Source organism: Lepus europaeus, chromosome 14 (genome assembly GCF_033115175.1).
Source record: "Lepus europaeus isolate LE1 chromosome 14, mLepTim1.pri, whole genome shotgun sequence".
NCBI lineage: Eukaryota > Metazoa > Chordata > Mammalia > Lagomorpha > Leporidae > Lepus > Lepus europaeus.
This window is the reverse complement of record NC_084840.1, coordinates 36,666,055-36,684,162: the sequence shown is the minus strand read 5'-3', so window position 1 is coordinate 36,684,162 and position 18,108 is coordinate 36,666,055. Positions and strand designations below refer to the sequence as shown.

Sequence of the window (18,108 nt, the reverse complement as noted above, 5' to 3'; positions counted from 1 at the left end):
TTATGAAAACTGAGATCCTTTAAAGAAGCTTTATTCTAACTAAAAGAATGAGAAGAAATGGGAGGAAACAACACCATTTTCCCCTGGCACAGACTATTTAGTGTTAAGTCAACTTTTAATCAGTCTCTCTCATCTCTTTAAAAAAAAAAAAAAAAAAAGGTAGTGTGAAAACTATGATGACTTAATTTGCTCCTATTTCTCTACAAGTAGAATAGGAGGAATTTTTTGCACACTTTTTTTTTTTTAAGATTTATTTATTTATTTGATAGAGTTACACAGAGAGAGGAGAGGCAGTGAGAGAGAAGTCTTCCATCTGATGGTTCACTCCCCAATTGGCCACAAAGGCCTGAGCTATGCGGATCTGGAGCCAGGAGCTTCTTCCAGGTCTCCCATGTGGGTGCAGGGGCCCAAGGACTTGGGCCATCTTCGACGCTTTCCCAGGCCACAGCAGAGAGCTGGATTGGAAGTGGAGCAGCTGGGTCTCGAACCGGCGCCCATATGGGATGCCAGCAGTTCAGGCCAGGGCGTTAACCTGCTGCACCACAGCGCCGACCCCTTTTTGCACACTTTTAAACTAAGCTGAAACAAATCTGTTTTAGTTGATAGCCCTCTCTATTCTTTTGATCCTTATTCATAGATATTTGGGAAGAAAAAGCCCAAGCACCATATTAGCCATATTTCTTGTGTGTTAGTGTATTTGTACCTTAAAAATATTTAGGATCTACATTATCTAATGTACTTTTGTTTTTTTGCCAAAAAGTCATTTTGCTATTATTTTAACAGGACATTTTTCTTCTTTTTCTTTAATATTTGTTAACGTCCTCACTAGATTGGCAACAACACTTGGCGTTGTAACCCTGGAAACTAGTTTCCACTGAGGAAATGACTGATTTACTTAAGGAAAGGCATGAAGACTATACGTACCTCTGTAAGATTTTGTGGAATCTGGCTAGGAATAGTTGGGAAGTGAATAGCTAGTGTGACAGAACTAAGAGTTAAAACACCTAAATTTTAATGAGCAGAACTCAGGTATCTAGATATCTAAATTAATAGCTAACAAGTATGTTATGAATATGGAAACAAAAACTTAAAGAATTTAAAAAAATCTTTAATGATCTCATATTTTTTTCTAACATCAGCTTCTTAAGTATAGGAATTATGAGGCCAGCGCTGCGGCTCACTAGGCTAATCCTCCATCTGCGGCGCCGGCACCCCGGGTTCTAGTCCTGGTTGGGGCGCCGGATTCTGTCCTGGTTGCTCCTCTTCCAGTCCAGCTCTCTGCTGTGGCCCGGGAGTGCAGTGGAGGATGGCCCAAGTGCCTGGGCCCTGCACCCCATGGGAGACCAGGAGGAAGCACCTGGCTCCTGGCTTTGGATTGGTGCAGCGCGCCAGCCATAGTGGCCACTTGGGGGGTGAACCAACGGAAGGAAGACCTTTATCTCTGTCGCTCTCTCTCACTGTCTAACTCTGCCTGTCAAAAAAAAAAAAAAAAAAGAAGGAATTATGAGCCATGTGACTTCAAATGTAAAATGATTTGACCTAAAACATACCAAAATTACCACCACAACAAAATACCTTCTCAAGAAATGAGCCTTGTCTTGTAATGATTAGATTAAAGAGAAAGGATTAACTTTTTCTTAATTGTGTTTAACTATCTAAGACTGAAGCTGGTGTTTGATGATGTTGCTTATTTTTTTTTTTTTTAAGATTTATTTGTTTATTTGAAAGGTAAAGTTGACAGAGAGAAGGAGAGGCAGAGAGAGAGCGAAGTCTTCCATCCCTTGGTTCACTCCCCAAAGGGCCGCAACGGCCAGGGCTGGACTGAAGCCAGGAGCCGGAAGCTTCTTCCGGGTCTCCCTAGTGGGTGCAAGGGCCCAAGCACTTGGGCCATTTTCTGCTGCCTTCCCAGGTGCATTAGCAGGGAGCTGGATCAGAAATGGAGCAGTAGGGACTTGAGCCAGTGCCGATATGGGATGCTGGCACTGCAGGCTGTGGTTTAACCCACTACACCACAGTGCCAGCCCTGCTTATTCTTTAATTGATAACTCAGCAGCCAGCTGTCAGCTGTTTCCTTTCAGTTTACCCTTGCTTATAGATCTTGCACTTTGAAAGATCTGGAAGTCAGTGACCTAGAGGAGAGAGCAGATCTTTGGGATCAGAAGAATTAAGGGTCTTGAGTCCTGTCTTTGGCCCGTATGTATGAGATGAGAGATCAGAGAACCCTAAATGATCCTAAAAGGTATCCCTAAATCTCCCAATGACTGCTACCTTTGAACTATTCTGCCCCTCCTCCTCTCTTGGAGGCCTGCTTTCCTAGGTGATTTATAAAGCCTGCCAGGAGGCATTTATGAGTATAGAGAGAAGTTGTGCTAGCTTATTCCTTAGTTTTGGAGAAGGAATCCCAAATCACTATGTGCTATATTATGAATATAAGGCAAAATGTATATATTTAAAAGTTTAATTTTCTTTAAAAATACAAGTGAAACATTCACAGTGGAACCAAAAATCTCAAAGTGACACAGAATCCTTATTTGAATGTCACATAAGGAAAAAGTTGTCAGAGGTTCTAAGTTAATAAAAGATTAGGAAACATCTTCCAAAAGCGTACTGGAGAACACTGACACTGAACAATTAATACATATTATTTGAACTGAGATGGTTTTAATGTGCTCATGTGTATGTTGAATAGTTTAAACATTTTGGGTATGCAGCCTTTTAAAACTTAATTGCTTTTAATTCCTTAATTCTTAATTGCTTAATTCCTCCCTTTTTAGAACATTTTTTGGGTCTAGTGTTCTGAAGAACATATTATGAGAAATATTGATATAAGCTGTTAGGCCTGCAAAATTAATTGAATGACAGACTTGGGTCCTATGCTGAAGGAGGAAAAAGATCAACTGTTTTCCTCAACAGAAGATGGGGAATGTTCCTTCTATTATTCTGAGAAGTTACTCTTTGTTTTCCAACTTGAATTTTGTATGCTGTTATTTTCAGGGCTTTTGTAGCTATGGCAAATTTTAGAGTTTTGCTAACTGTTCAGTAGGACTTTGAAAGAAGCTTTAAAAAAGAACCAACTATATTTCTTTTTTTTTTTTTAAGATTTATTATTTGAAAGGCAGAGTTACACAGGCAGAGAGAGAGAGAGAGAGAGAGAGAGAGAGAGAGAAAGATATGTTCCATCCACTGGTTCACTCCCCAAATAGCCTCATTGACTGGAGCTGGGCTATTTTGAAGCCAAGAGCTTCTTCCGGGTCTCCCATGTGGGTACAGGGGCCATCTTCTGCTTTCCCAGGTCACAGCAACAAGCTGGATCAGAAATGGGAGCAACTGGGACTCAAACTTGCATCCATATGGGATGCTGGTACTGCAGGCAGCGGCTTTACCCGCCATGCCACAGTGCTGCCCCCCCCCCCACACACCTATATTTCTAAAACACTTTCTCTATTATTGTCTAGTTCACAGTGAGCTCTCAGGAAAATGTTTGAATAAATGCTTTGTTGGATTTTAGGTTATTGTTGTATGAACATCATAAGACTACTCCTGAGTTTTGAGAGAATAACATACATTTTGAACATAATTTATTTAAATCTAAAGAATTCTAAAGCAGACCTATTGATTTCTCTAAACTTTAGTAAATTGCTGACAAATGATACAAAAACTTTGCCTTTTTGTCTTCTTCATCATCTCAAAAATCTCTGGTTTAAAATAAGAAAGTTTATGATTCTTACTGACCCTCCCTCATGATCAGTTCACTTTCGTTTCAGTTCTCAATAGTTTTGTCATTATAACAACTGGTTTAGTAGCCAACAAATTGCTGCCAAAGACTTTCATTCCACTGAATTCCCTCCTTTGGTGTAGTAGATTTTTCTCATCTAAGTTTCTGGACAGAATAGAACATCCTGTCTTATGATGCTTAGAAAGTCTTTCCCTGTTTTGAGTCAGATTTGGTGGTAATGAGAATCCCAATACTGTATGCTGGTTTTAGATTTTATACTGTCCCTTCCCCGCATTTCACCTCTGCCTCCTTCCTACCTCTCCCCTCTCTGCTCTAGCTAGACAGTAGACAACTGGCTGTTTAAGTATAAAAATTAAGTCTGGATTAAGTGAGCTATTTTTCCTTATACAAATGGAGTACATTTTAGCAAAATTAACTTACCTCTTATTTTTAACCCATCCTTTCCTGTAAGTCATCTTTTGAGATGTCAGTTTTACTAGTAACAATAAAATAAAATAACCAGTATTCTGAAAATAAGAACATTTTCCATTTCTGTACCATATTAAGTTATATAAGCAGTTAATTTTAATGAAGTGCTAGTGAGTCTTTCTATAATTAAATGCTTTTAGTGCTTAGTCTTAATGTATGTTCATTGTTGGTACTTATACTCATGTGAACTTGTGCTTCTTAATCATTTTTCTGAACTGTATATTTCTCTTTTTTTTGACAGGCAGAGTCAGACAGAGAGAGAGAGAGAGACAGACAGACAGACAGAGAAAGGTCCTCCTTCTTCCATTGGTTCACCCCCCAAATGGCCGCTGCGGCCGGTGCACTGGGCCGATCTGAAGCCAGGAGCCAGGTGCTTCCTCCTGGTCTCCCATGTGGATGCAGGGCCCAAGCACCCGGGCCATCCTCCACTGCCCTCCCGGGCCACAGCAGATAGCTGGACTGGAAGAGGAACAACCGGGACAGAATCCGGTGCCCCAACCGGGACTAGAACTCAGAGTGCCGGCACCACAGGCGGAGGATTAGCTTAGTGAGCCGTGGCACCGGCCTGAACTGTATATTTCTAAGAAAAGTGAAATAACTATTAGCAAGTGCTAGGTTTTGACATCAATAAATTCTACATGTTTTTCAAAGTTAATGCTAAAGTAGAAATTATAGTGTTCCACTTTTTTAATACTGAGGTTGGGTGTGGTTCCTTAAAATAGTTATGAATAATGCCTATTGGTCTTTTGCCATAGTTAAGTAGATTTCTGTATAAAAAGCTTAACTTTTTCTATTTCTGCTTAGCTTGAAGAAATGTTTAAATTTGAAATAGTTGGGCCGGCGCCGCAGCTTAACACTCACTCTCTCTCTCTCTCTCTAACTCTACCTGTCAAAAAAAAAATAATAATAATAATAAATTTAAAATAGTTTGTTAGTTGAACAACATTTTACCTTAAATTTTAAAAGCGTGAAATCGAATGGATTTTATAGTAAAAAGGAAAAGAAGCTAACTAATCTTTTTATGTATTTATTTAAATTTTTTATTTTTTAGAAAATTTATTTGAAAGGCAGAGAGAGAGACATATATAGACAGACAGAGATCTTTTATCTACTGGTTTACTTCCAAATGTCTGCAACAGCCAGGGCTGGGCAAGGCTGAAGTCAGGAGCCAGGAACTCAATGCCTGGTCTACCCCATGAGTGGCAGGGATCCATGCACTTGAGCTGTCACCTGTCTCCCAGGGTGCACATTAGCAAGTAGCTGGAACAGGAGCAGAGTGCAGCCTTAAACCCAGTCTTAACCACTACATTCCAACACCTGCCTCATAATTAATATTTAAAAATATTTAGTCATTGGCCGGTGCCGTGGCTTAACAGGCTAATCCTCCACCTTGCGGCGCTGGCACACCAGGTTCTAGTCCCGGTCGGGGCGCTGGATTCTATCCCAGTGGCCCCTCTTCCAGGCCAGCTCTCTGCTATGGCCAGGGAGTGCAGTGGAGAATGGCCCAAGTGCTTGGGCCCTGCACCCCATGGGAGACCAGGAGAAGCACCTGGCTCCTGGCTTCGGATCAGCGAGATGCACCGGCCGCAGCGGCCATTGGAGGGTGAACCAACGGCAAAAAGGAAGACCTTTCTCTCTCTCTCTCTCACTATCCTCTCTGCCTGTCAAAAAAAAAAAAAAAAGATTAAAAAAAAATATTTAGTCATTGATTTAGCTCATTTAACAGACAAAATCTTTTCTACAAATCAGTTTTTGTTGTTGTTGTTGTTTTGTTTTTTTTGACAGGCAGAGTGGACAGTGAGAGAGAGAGACAGAGAGAAAGGTCTTCCTTTTGCCATTGGTTCACCCTCCAATGGCCGCCGCGGCCAGTCACCACTCTGATCAGAAGGCAGGAGCCAGGTGCTTCTCCTGGTCTCCCATGGGGTGCAGGGCCCAAGCACTTGGGCCATTCTCCACTGCACTCCCGGGCCACAGCAGAGAGCTGGCCTGGAAGAGGGGCAATCGGGACAGAATCCGGTGCCCCCCATCGGGACTAGAACCCGGTGTGCCGGCGCCGCAAGGCAGAGGATTAGCCTGTTGAGCCACAGCGCCGGCTCTACAAATCAATTTTTAAAAATTTATTCTATTTATTTGAAAAAGTTATAGAGAGAGGTAGAGAAAGAAGAAGGTCTTCCATCTGCTGGTTCAGTCCCCAAATAGCCACAATGGAGCTGAGCTCATCTGAAGCCAGGAGCCAGAAGCTTCTTCCAGGTCTCGCATGTGGGTGCAGGGGCCTAAACTGTTGGGCCATCTTCCACTGCTTTTCCAGGCACATTAGCAGGGAGCTGGGTTGGAAGAAGAACAGCCAGGACTTGAGCTGGTACACATATGGGATGTTGGTGCTACATGTCTGGACTTTAACCCACCATGCCACAGCATCAGCCCCTACAGATCAATTTTAAAGGAACATACAGGCCGGCGCCGCGGCTCAATAGGTTAATCCTCCGCCTTGCGGCGCCGGCACACTGGGTTCTAGTCCCGGTCGGGGCACCGATCCTGTCCCGGTTGCCCCTCTTCCAGGCCAGCTCTCTGCTGTGGCCCGGGAGTGCAGTGGAGGATGGCCCAAGTGCTTGGGCCCTGCACCCCATGGGAGACCAGGAGAAGCACCTGGCTCCTGCCATCGGAACAGCGTGGTGCACCGGCCGCAGCGCGCTGACCGCGGCGGCCATTGGAGGGTGAACCAACGGCAAAAAGGAAGACCTTTCTCTCTGTCTCTCTCTCACTGTCCACTCTGCCTGTCAAAAATTAAAAAAAAAAAAAAAAAGGAACATACAAAGTGGGGCCGGTGTTGTGGAGTATTGAGTAAAGCCACTGTCTGTTGACACCGGCATCCCATTTGGGCACTGGTTTATGTCTCAGCTGATCTGCTTCCAATCCAGCTCCCTGCTAATGCACCTGGGAGGGCAGCAGAGGATGGCCCAAGTGCTCGGGCCCTTGCATCCACATGGGAGACCCAGAGGAAGGTCCTGGCTCCTGGCTTTGAAATCTACTCAGCTCCAGCCATTGTGGCCATTTGGAGAGTGGACCAGCAGGTAGAGATCTCTCTGTCTCAACCTATCTCTCTCTGTAATTCTGCCTTTCAAATAAATAAAAAAAGAAATATAAAAGTTACAACTGGCTGGTATTAAAAGTATGTTGCTTGGGGCTGGCGCTGTGCTGTAATGGATAAAGCCGCTGCCCGCAGTGCAGGCATCCCATATGGGCACCGGTTCAAGTCCCAGCTGCTCTACTTCCCATCCAGCTGTCTGCTATGGCCTGAAAAAGCAGTAGAAGATGACCCAAGTCCTTGGGCCTCTGCGCCCACGTGGGAGACCAGGAAGAAGCTCCTGGCTCCTGGCTTTGGATAGGCACAGCTCTCACTGGTGCAGCCAATCGGGGAGTGAACCAGAAGATGGAAGACCTCTCTTTGTCTCTGCCTCTCCTCTCTGTGTAACTCTGACTTTCAAATAAATAAATAAATCTTTTTAAAAAAAAGTGTGTTGCTTTGTTATATATTTTGCTGTCATTGATGTCTCAGTACTCTACCTCTCTGTGCTTCGTTTTTCATGCCTGTTTAACTCATAGAATTATCGTGAGTATTAAATGAATTAACGTTTGCCAATCAGGAGAGCCTGTCATTCAAGTGTCCATTACTTATTACCCATTATTATTATTATTATTGCTATTACATTTATAGTTGAAAGTTTTTACTAGTTTCATCAGTGTTGAGTGGTGTATTTGAACAGCCGTGATTTGGGGATATGGATTTTATGTACATAAGACTTTTTAAAAGGAATTTATTTATTTATTTTGAAAGAGTTAGAGGGAGAGACAGAGACAGAGATCTTTCATCTGCTGGTTCACTCCCCAAACTGCCACAGTGACCAGAGCTAGGATTGTCTGAAGCTAGGAACCAGGAACTTCCTCTGAGTCTCCTACATAGGTGGCAGGGCCCATCTTCCTCTACTTTTCCCAGGCTACTAGCAGGGAACTAGATTGGAAGTGGAGCAGCTGGGACATGAAGCTGTGCCCATATGGGATGCCAGAGTCATAGGAGGTGGCTTTATTCTCTACATCACAACACTGGCTCCCAAAACGTCATTTTCTTTTCAAAGCATTTCTTTGTGTAGGCAGTATAAACATTGTATGTAAATACTTCACTTGCGGCCTGGATTTATTCCTAATAAAGCATAAATATCTTTTTTGGGAGGACTTCAATGTCTTAATGGGCATGATTGATCTGCCGACTGAGATGGATGTTTCTTGTGTGAGTTTCCTTGTTTCTGTCCCAGTCATTGATATTATTGTGATTATTGTTTACCTGGACAGTAGAACTAACTTGATTGGTTTTTCTTTTAGTCTTTATTTCAACCTGTGTATATACTTTTATCATAACAATCTTCTTAAAGGGCAGATCTGAAAGTGTCTTCAGAATTCATCACGGTTCCTTGGCTAGTCACCGAATGCTCATTTCACAGTGACAACTGCTCCCAGCCCCTTTATCTTTATCTCCTGAATTCAGTTTGGGACTTCAGACAATTGAACCATGACAATTTTCTAAACTCTTTTTAGAAATTCAGTACGTAGGGTTATTGGAGCTTAACTCCTAATACAGATCTTGTTCCATAGTAATTGAGTGTCTTACTTTATAATGTTTCTATGTGTCTTATCTCATGTAATAGAATATAAGTTTATTACAGGCAAGGACTGTGCCCTAATATTTGTGTCTATTTTATAGCTCATTATGTTACATTAAACAGATCTGACCATAAAATTTGTCCCTGTACACCACATATATTGATTTTGCTTTGCATTACTCTTGTGCTTCATTGAACAAGTCAGAGGAAAGCTATGAAGTAAAGCTGTCACCAGAGCAGGCCTGGTTTAGAATTTGGTGTATCGCCTGCTAGGTCAGGAGAGGACACGTGCACCTTCTCTCCTTCATCTCAGTCCTTTGCCTCCCACCCATTTCTTTCCTCTAAAGTCTATAAGATGCTAGAAAGAAATCAACTCATTTAAAAGAGTTGCAGATCTCTTGTCAGTAGAGATTAACTTGATTTTCAACAACTAACAGTTATAATAATTTGGGCATTAATTTATTTTTCCTACAGAAAACCATAGGCAAAATTGCAACATGCTTGGAATTGCGAAGTGCAGCTTTACAGGTAAATAGAGTTGTTTTCTGCTTCCTAATACAAGAAAAGTAAATTATAATGAACTATCCTGGTAAAACATTAGACATTCATGCCAAAAATAATACTGTCTCAGAAGGATTTTATAATAATGGTACTTCATTTATTAAACTTATACTTAAATGATTTATATTTATGAATTATAGAAATAAAAGATATGACTTCTGTTTTTTTCTGTTACTTTTAGCATGAATGTTCCAGGAATGCACATATCAGTTTGAGACTTTTCATTTTCAACCTTAGAAACAAGAAATAAATTCATTTTGATGAGTTAGTTCTTGCTGCTTAAGAGATAGAGTACAGTGAAATCTTTGTAATAAAAAGATTAATATACATATTTTAACTTTAGTCCACACAGTCCCAAGAAGAATTTAAACTGGAGGACCTGAAGAAGCTAGAACCAAGTGAGTCTTATTTTATATTTTGTATAGTGTTATTTCTTTTAAAAGTAGTTACTATAGATGTTGATTATTTAGTAATGATGTTGATTTATTTCTGTTAATTTCTAGTCCTTTATGATCTTTTTAAAATATCTGTGGTATTTATAGTAATTATTGTTTGAATTTCATCTTTATTATAGAATATATGAGATTATATTTGGATCATATATATATTAGCCTTTATTTTGTCTTAATTGCTTTGATGAGACTATAATTACTTTGATAAACATTTACATAGAATCTAGTGGAAATCTTGTCAGTCACTGATGCTTATTTACGCTACATGCCATCAACAACTAAAGTACAGCTCTTGGAACTGTACTACAAAATATTTCCTTGTCTCTGTTTTCCTTTCTCTTCTTTAAAACTTGGAAGTAAACAATTCCTTCAAATGTTTTGGTGGTTAGGATGCTGCCAAATAAAGCTTTTTTGCTGTTTCAAATAAACATTCTCTTAGGAGCAATGTTTGCAGTATGGGCAAAGGCACAGAGTTGAATCTAAGACTGAATGTAAGTCAATATTCTCTTTTATCATTGAGAAAGATTGCACATCTTAACATTTTTTGTTAATCGAGAAAGAGTACCTTTTGTTTATCTACCTTTTAAGTCAGATTTATAAGTAGATAATCACAAAATCATAGCATTTTGAAACAGAAAAGAGTCTTAAGAGCTAAGTAGTCAGCTTCTCTCACGTTGTGGTTGAAGGAACAGATGAAATGATTTGCCTTGCTTCACTGTGATTTAGGCTGAGCGGGGCCTAAATCTGAGGACATTGGTCATTCCAGCTCTGTTCCCTCTAGTACTCCTTTTGATGTTTCTGTTCCCTGGTGAAAAGGCAAAAGAACATATTTTTCTCTTACAGCCAAGAGAGAATGTTACGTGTCAGTTCCACAAGCTACTAATTCCTAATTCTTTTATAGCAAGTGTGATAAAGATGTTACTGAGATAGTCAAAATGGAATTGTAATTACAGGTCAAGAATAGGAAAGGGGTTCTCAGAGTCTGCACTGAAGGAAGCCTGGTTTCTGTTGTTTGAACTGGTAGAAGAACAAAAACAATTGGACATTTGATGTGACTCTGGCTTTTCCACAGTGGTTAGGTGATCATATTTCATCTCTTCAGAACACTATCCTTGTGAACATGACAAGAAGTATGACAAATTGTGTCATTTAATACTTTTGGTTGCTTTATATAATCTAGATCATGAACCTTTTGTTGCAAGAAACATGATTTTACATTGAGAAATAGTTCTTTTTTAATATTTAATTTTATTTGTTTAAAAGGCAGAGAGAGAGAGGGAGAGACCCGGAGAGAGAGAGAGAGAGAGAGAGAGCGCGAGTGCGCGCGCGTGCGCGCGCGCGCACTCGCTTCCATCTGCTATTTTACCTCTCAATGGCCGCAATGGCCAGGGCTGAGCCAATCTGAAGCCGATCTGAGACCTCTGGGTCTCCTGCGTAGGTACAGGGGCCCACACAGAGTTACCAGCTCTATGCAATGAGTAATTTATTTTATGTCTATAAATTTACCTATTTTGGACATTTTATCTAACTGGAATAATATATGATTTTTCATGACTGGCTAGATATTGTTTAAAGAAAAGCAATACAAAATAATCATGGTTTTGGTTTTCTCAATTAGTCACTATTTTCCATTAATTTTGTCTTTTTGTTTCCAAACAAAATTTACGGAAAGCTGGGATGGCAATAAAAATTATAAGTCCTCTAATATTTACTATTTCTTTTTTCAAAAAATTTTTATTTATTTATTTATTTGAAAACCAGAAATAGTAGGAGAGAGAGTGAGAAAGAGAGATTGTCCCATCTGCTGGTTCACCCCCCAAATGGCCACAGTGGCCAGCATTGGGCCAGGCCAAAGCAAGGAGCCAGGAGCTTCTTCCAGATCTCCCATGTGGGTGCAGGAGCCCAAGCACTTGGACCATCTTCTGCTTACCTAGGTGCTTTTGCAGGAAGCTGGATCAGAAGTGGAGCAGCCGGGACTCGAACTGGAACCCATATGGGATGCTGACACAGCAGACAGAGTCTTAACCTTCTATGCCACAGCACTGGCCCCTTATTATTTCCTACAAAAATTCTCAATTGTTTCTCCTGTTGCCTCATAAGATCTTTAATTGGCAATAACAATTATTTTTGGTTTTTTTTTTTTTTTTTTTTTGACAGAGTGGATAGTGAGAGAGAGAGACAGAGAGAAAGGTCTTCCTTTGCCGTTGGTTCACCCTCCAATGGCCACTGTGGCCAGCACTTCGTGCTGATCCGAAGCCAGGAGCCAGGTGCTTCTCCTGGTCTCCCATGTGGGTGCAGGGCCCAAGCACTTGGGCCATCCTCCACTGCCTTCCCGGGCCATAGCAGAGAGCTGGCCTGGAAGAGGGGCAACTGGGATAGAATCCGGCGCCCCGACCGGGACTAGAACCCGGTGTGCCGGCGCCGCAAGGCGGAGGATTAGCCTGTTAAGCCACGGCACCAGCCAACAATTATTGTTTTTAAGAGATGCCAAGCTCTTGGATCCATCTTTTCCACTGCGTTTTGCTAATGACTACTCTGCCACTTGCCTGAGACCTGATCCTGCTGTAAATAGCAGGGATGAGTTTTAGGGTCACTGAGACCAGCCTATGTTTCTTTCACTGCACTCTGTTATTAATACTTTTATGGTGGTGCAGTATTGACGTCAATCCTGAATAGCATAGTTCTCCAGTTCAAAGCTCCTGAGAGATCATTGACCCATATGTTAGTGGAAGATTGGACTACAATCTGAGTCACTCTCTCTTTTTTAAAATTTATTTTATTTGAAAAGCATAGTGTCAGAGAGAGGGAGATATACAGAAATCTTCCATCCCTTGGTGTACTCTGCAAATGACCAAAACATTTAGGGCTGGGCCAGGCTGAAGCGAGGACCCTGAAATTCTGTTTGGGACTTCCATGTGGGTTACAAAGATCCAAATACATAGGCTATCTTCTGCTGCATTCCCAGGTCTATTAGTAGAGAGCTGGATCCAGAAGTGGAGCAGCTGGGACTTGAACCAGTGCTCTGATATGGGATGCTGGCATTACAGGCCGTGGATTAACCTGCTGTGCCACAACCCTGGCCCCTGCACCAGTCTTCTATTCCTCTTTTTTTTTTTTAAAGATTTGGAGTTAGGAATGGAAAGGAAAAATAGTAATAGATGGATTTCTTTTATTCCTTTTATTAATTTGAGTTTGGATAATGCTTGTCATTTGAAAATCTCCCTTTTTGGGTCTTAGATCTTTTAAGAGATTTTTCATCTGCTGTTCCTTTTTTTTTTTTATTTTCCATAGAAACCATTTATTTATGGAATACAAACTTCATGCATTTCTTAAGTACTACTTTAGGAACATAAGAATTCTTCTTGCCATACCCGCCTTTCCCACCCACACTCGAATCCCTCGTCCTCCTCTCTCTCCTATTCCCATTCTTATTTTTACAAAGTTCTATTTTCACTTAACTTTATATACATACAATTAACTCTATACTAAGTAAAGAATTCAACAAATTGTATGGGGAAAAAAACCCTGTTGCTCAGCAGTCAAGACAAGGGCTGTTCAAAGTCATTGCATCTCAATGTGTCAATTTCATTTCTAGAGATTACCTTTTTGGTGTTCTATTAGTTATCACAGATCCATGAGAATATATGGTATTTGTTCTTTTGGGACTGGCTTATTTCAATAAGTATGATGTTTTACAGTTGCATCCTTTTTGTTGCAAATGACAATTTCATTTTTTTAACCACTGTGTAGTAGTCCATGGTGTACATATCCCATAATTTCTTTATCCAGTCTTCAGTTGATGGACATTGGGGTTGATTCCATATCTTAGCTATTGTGAATTGAGCTGCAATAAACATGGGGATACAGATAACTCTTTCATATGCTGATTTCATTTCTCTTGGGTAAATTCCCAGGAGTGGGATGGCTGCGTCATATGGTAGATCTATATTCAGATTTCGGAGGTGTCTCCATACTTCCGCCATACCTCCGCTATACCTCCGTAGTAGCTTTACCAGTTTACATTCCCACCAACAGTGGATTAGGATACCTTTTTTCCCCACACCTCTCCGACATTTATTTTCTGTATGAAAGCTGTTCTAACAGGAATGAGGTGAAATTGCATTGTGGTTTTGATTTGCATTTCCCTGATGGCTAGTGATCCTGAGCATTTTTTCATGTGTCTGTTGGTTGTTTGGATTTCCTCTTTTGAAAAATATCTGTTTAGGTCCTTCACCCATCTCTTAAGTGGGTTGCTTGTTTGGTTGTTATGGATTTTCTTGATTTCTTTGTAGATTCTGGTTATTAATTCTTTATCAGTTGCATAATTTGCAGATATTTTCTCCCATTCTGTTGGTTGCCTCTTCACTTTCCTGTTTCTTTTGCAGTACAGAAACTTCTCAATTTGATGTAATCCCAAATGTTAATTTTGGCTTTGACTGCCTGTGCCTCTGGGGTCTTTCCAAGAATTATTTGCCTGTGCCAATATCTTGCAGGGTTTCTCCAATGTTCTCTAATGATTTGATGGTGTTGAGTCGTAGATTTAATCTTTAATCCATGTTGAGTGGATTTTTGTGTAAGGTATTAAGTAGGGGTCTTGCTTCAGACTTCTGCATGTGGAAATCCAATTTTCCCAACACCATTTGTTGAACAGTCTGTCCTTGCTTCAGGAATTGTTTTTAGCTCCTTTGTTGGGGTCTTAAGCCTGAGGCTGGCCCCTGACCAGCAGGGAACAGTACAAGCACTCCTCGACAAGGCGAGGAAAGGTAAGGTTGACGGGTCAAGAACACAGCAAGCAACCGTGAGTTCTGTCGAAGTAGGAACTATTTTATTGAGGAAGTGTACAGGCTTAAAGGCAGCAGGGGAGCAAATCAGCGAAAAGGTCATGAAGGTGTGGGTGGACCACGCACAGGGGCATCTTAAGCAAAGTATAGGGATCATGCACTGTCCACGTGACCGGAACTAAAGCGGACCTATCCCTGCAGGTGGTCCAATCTTACATGGCTTAACTGCAGCAGCCACAAACATGCCCCTTGAACATCTGCCAGGTGCCATGTTGTAATGGAAGTTTTAGGCAATGCCCAATACTCCTTAATCAAATATTAGTTGGTTATAGTTGTTTGAATTGATTTCTGGTGTTTCTATTCTGTTGCATTGGATTATCAATCTGTTTTTGTACCAGTACAATACTGTTTTGATAACAACTGCCCTGTAGTATGTCCTGAAATCTGGTATTGTGATGCCTCTGGCTTTGTTGTATAAGATTGCTTTAGGTATTCAAGGTCTTCTGTGCCTCCATATGAATTTCAGCATCATTTTTTCCAGATCTGAGAAGAACGTCTTTGGTATTTTGATTGGTATCACATTGAATGTATAAATTGCTTTTAGGAGAATGGACATTTTGATGATGTTGATTCTTCCAATCCATGAGCATGGCAGATTTTTCCATTTTTTTGTATCTTCTATATCTTTCTTTAAAGTTTTGTAATTTTCATTTCATAGAGATCTTTGACATCCTTGGTTATGTTTATTCTAAGGTATTTGGTTGTTTTTGTAGGTATTGTGAATGGGATTGATCTTAGAAGTTCTTTCTCGGGTGTGGTGTTGTCTGTGTATACAAAGGCTGTTGATTTTTGTGCATTGATTTTATATCCTGCTACTTTCCCAAACTCTTCTGAGTTTAATAGTCTCTTAGTGGAGTTCTTTGGATCACCTAAATAAAGAATCATGTTGTCTGCTAAGAGGGATAGTTTGACTTCTTCCTTTCCAATTTGAATTCCTTTGATTTCTTTTTCTTGCCTAATACCTCTGGCTAAAATTTCCAATAGCATATTGTATAGCAATGGTGAAAGTGGGCTTCCTTGTCTGGTACTGGATCTCAGCAGGAAAGCTTCTGACTTTCCCCTAATCAATAGGATGCTGGCTGTGGGTTTGTCATAAATTGCCTTGATTGTGTTGAGGAATGTTCCTTCTATATCCAGTTTGCTTAGAGTTTTCATGATTAAAGGGTGTTGTATTTTATCAAATGCTTTCTCTGCATCTATTGAGATAATCATATGGGTTTTGTTCTTCAGTTTGTTAATGTGATGTATCACATTGATTGATTTATGAATGTTGAACCATCCCTGTATACCAGGAATAAATCCCACCCTGTCTGGATGGATGATCTTTCTGATGTGTTGTTAGATTCTATCGGCTAGAATTTTGTTGAGGATTTTTGCGTCTATGTTCATCAGGGAAATTGATCTAATTATCTTTCTCTGCTGCATCTTTTTCAGGTTTACGATGCTAGCTACATAGAAAGAATTTGGGAGGATTCCCTCTTTCAATTACTTTGAATAGTTTGAAAAGAATTGGAGTTAGTTCTTCGTTAAATATCTGGTAGAGTTCAGCAGTAATCCATCCGGTCCTGAGCTTTTCTTTGTTGGGAGGGCCTTTATTACTGATTTAATTTCTGACTTGGTTATGGGTCTGTTTAAGTTTTCTGTGTCTTCCTGGTTCAATTTAGGTAGGTTATATGTATCCAGGAATATATCCATTTCTGCTAGATTTCCCAGTTTGTTGTCATACAACTCTTTGTAGTAATTTCTTATGTCTCTTTTTATTTTGGGGCTGTCTGCTGTTGCATTTCCTTTTTCATCTCTAATTTTATCGATTTGGGTCATCTCCTTTTTTTAAAGATTTATTTATTTATTTGAAAGTCAGAGTTAACACAGAGAGAAGGAGAGGTAGAGGTAGAGAGAGAGAGAGAGAGGTCTTCCATCTGCTGATTCACTCCCCAATTGGTGGCAATGGCCGGAGCTGTGCTGATCCAAAGCCAGGAGCCAGGAGCTTCTTTTGGGTCTCCCATTCAGGTGCAGGGGTCCAATAGTTTGGACCATCTTCCACTGCTTTCCCAGGCCATAGTGGAGAACTGGATTGGAAGTGGAGCAGCCAGGACTTGAACCGGCGCCCATGTGGGATGCAGGCACTGCAGGCGGCAGCTTTACCTACAGTGCCATAGTGCTGGCCCCATTTTGCTGATCTTTTGAAAAATTTTTTTTTATTCAATTTTGTTGATTTGTTTTCTAATTATTTCTTTTCTCCTGCTTGTTTTGGGTTTGGTTTGTTGTTGTTTTTCTAGATCTTTGAGATGCATTGATAGTTCACTTCTTTGGTGCCTTTCCAATTTCTTGATGTAGGCACCTATTGCTATAAACTTTCCTCTTAACACTGTTTTTGCTGTATCCCGTAAGTTTTGATATGTTGTGTTGTCATCGTCATTTGTTTCCAGAAAGTTTTTGATTTCTTCTATGACCCACTGTCCATTCAGGAGCATGTTGTTCAGTCTCCATGTGTTTGCATATGCTCTAGAGATTCCTGAGTTGCTGATCCAGCTTCATTTGATTGTGGTCCAAGAAGATGCGTGGTATGATTTCAATTTTTTTGGATTTGCTGAAACTTGCTTTATGGCCTAGTATGTGGTCAATCCTAGAGAAAGTTCCATGCACTGCTGAGAAGAATGTGTATTCTGCAACTGTAGAATGAAAAGTTCTGTAGATATCTGTTAGTTCTGTTTGGTCTGTAGTGTAGATTAAACCTGCTGTTTCCTTGTTGATTTTCTGTCTGGTTGATCTGTCCATTGCTGAAAGTGAGGTATTGAAGTCCCCCGATACTATTGTATTGGAGTCCTAAGCTCCCTTTAAATCCCTTAACCTTTTTTTTTAAAGTATTTATTTATTTATTTGACAGGTAGAGTTACAGACAGTGAGAGAGAGATAGAGAGAAAGGTCTTCCATCTGCTGGTTCACTTCCCAAATGGCCGCAACGGCCGGAGCTGCGCTGATCCGAAGCCAGGAACCAGGTGCTTCTTCCTTGTCTCCCATGCGAGTGCAGGGGCCCAAACACTTGGGCCATCCTCCACTGCCCTCTCGGGCCACAGCAGAGAGCTGGACTGGAGTGGAGCGACCGGGACTAGAACAGACCCCAACATGGGATGCCGGCGCCGCAGGTTGAGGATCAACCCAGTGAGCCACTGTGTTGGCCCCTTAACCTTTCTTTTAAATTGCCAGGTGCATATAGTTACATCTTCCTATTGAATTGATCCCTTAATCATTATATAGTGCTCTTCTTTGTCTCTTTTGACAGTTTTTTTGTTAAAGTCTATTTTGTCTGATATTAAGATGGCTATGAAGCTCTTTTTTGGTTTCTGTTGGCATGGTATATCTTTTTCCAACATTTCACTTTCAGTCTGCATGCG

The 18,108-nt window shown here is 40.7% G+C and overlaps 1 protein-coding gene across 1 annotated transcript in view; it reads left to right on the top strand.

The window, feature by feature from the left end:
* Positions 1-18,108, top strand: part of AIDA (axin interactor, dorsalization associated) — a 75,964-nt gene that overhangs the window by 15,187 nt on the left and 42,669 nt on the right. The window contains exons 3-4 of the mRNA XM_062210390.1: positions 9,334-9,387; positions 9,764-9,818. Of these exons, the coding sequence (XP_062066374.1) occupies positions 9,334-9,387; positions 9,764-9,818 (109 nt within the window). The remainder of the gene's footprint in view (positions 1-9,333; positions 9,388-9,763; positions 9,819-18,108) is intronic.